At 64.7% G+C, this 1,454-nt stretch overlaps 1 protein-coding gene across 1 annotated transcript in view; it reads right to left on the reverse strand.

The window, feature by feature from the left end:
• Window positions 1-843: 843 nt before the first annotated feature.
• LOC130587223 (unconventional myosin-If-like) overlaps window positions 844-1,454 on the reverse strand; it is a gene marked incomplete at its 5' end in the record, with an annotated part of 8,798 nt that continues 8,187 nt past the window's right edge. The window contains 2 exons of the mRNA XM_057388193.1: window positions 844-1,179; window positions 1,254-1,420. Of these exons, the coding sequence (XP_057244176.1) occupies window positions 1,103-1,179; window positions 1,254-1,420 (244 nt within the window). The remainder of the gene's footprint in view (window positions 1,180-1,253; window positions 1,421-1,454) is intronic.

Below are 1,454 nucleotides of genomic sequence, written 5' to 3' on the forward strand. Positions count from 1 at the left end.
GGAGGAAGAGGAGGGCAGTGAGCTGAGGCTGAGGCAGGGCTCTGTAGGATCAGGGAGGAGGAGGAGGGCAGTGAGCTGAGGCTGAGGCAGGGCTCTGTAGGATCAGGGAAGGAGGAAGAGGAGGGCAGTGAGCTGAGGCTGAGGCAGGGCTCTGTAGGATCCGCCTGTCGTCACTTCCTCCGGCGCRGGGCCGGGCGGGCGGAGCGGGTAGCGGGGTAGTGCCGGACATTCGCCGGACATTCCCGCCCTGTTCATCCCTTTCCCTGCCGAAACTCCCCTGAAGCAGCCCCGGGTGGAGAATCAGCCCCCACCCCACACCCCAGCCCACCAAACCCCGCTGTCCCACGTCCCTGGGGGTTTGGGGTGTCCCTGGATCCCGGAGCCGAGGATGGAGGTTCCCACCCCATGCACCGACCCTGACCCTCCATGGATGCCTCCGCAAACCGAGGGGGCCCAGCACCGCCAGGAAAAGCTGTGACAGCTCCATGGGCTCTGTCTGAGATCCTCGGAGCTTTTCCTGGCAGGAATCAGGGAAAGGTGACAGCTCCCGTCCCTGTTCTGCCTTGTCCCTGCCCCGGCCGCGCTGAGCAGCCCCGGGGCCGCCGGGATGTGGAGATTCCTGAGCCGGATTCCTGGCAGAGCTGCTTTGATGTTCAGCATTTTTGGGGGTGTTCGGGGCTGCCTCTGCTCTGTGTGTGCCCACGCCACAGCTTTTGTCACGGCAGCAGCGGGAAGCGGCACCAGGGGGAAACACCAGCCCCAAACCCAATATCAGAGTCATATTCGCCGAGTGTGGTTTTTTTTTTTTTTTTTTCTTTTTTTTTTTTAATATTTACCATCATTATTAACAGTGATTGCCTTCACAGCACGGAGTGGTTTGAGTCCCAGGGTACGAACAAGCAGCAAAGAGCCCGTCCTTGCTGCAGGGATGCCCCCAGCTCAAAAAGGGGAGGTGGGATTCGGTCACAGTCCGGGGGCTCGCCGGGGAGCGCTCGSTCCGTGCCAGCGTCGGTGGGAAAACATCCCGGAGCCACCCCTGGCGCCTCGGGCACAGCCTCCAGAGGTGGGGTGGGAGGACGGCGACCTCCTCCTGTCCTCTGGCTCAGATCTTCTGCACGTAATTCCCCGGGAAAAGCCCTTCCCTGCCGTGCAGCCGGCCCTTCCACCAGCCGGACGCGTCTGGGGAGAGACGCGAGTGAGGTGCGGGGCCAGCGCGGCGGGGAGAGGAGCCGGGAGGGGCAGGAGGCCGCTACCTTCCAGCAGGATGTCGATGACCTCCCCCTCGTTGAAGCTGAGCTCGTCCACGTCCTGCCCGAGGTATTGGTAGAGCGCTCGGCAGCGCGGCCGCTCCGCCTTGGGCTGCGGCTTGGGGCGCCGGGCCGGGGGCGGCCGCTGGCTCACGCTGCGCCGGCGCTGCATCCTGCGGGGGGCAGGGAGGGGTCAGTCCGGCCGGG

The sequence above is a fragment of the Malurus melanocephalus genome, unplaced genomic scaffold (genome assembly GCF_030028575.1).
Source record: "Malurus melanocephalus ecotype Western Australia unplaced genomic scaffold, MMel_1.1 scaffold_1653, whole genome shotgun sequence".
NCBI classification, from domain to species: Eukaryota; Metazoa; Chordata; class Aves; order Passeriformes; family Maluridae; genus Malurus; species Malurus melanocephalus.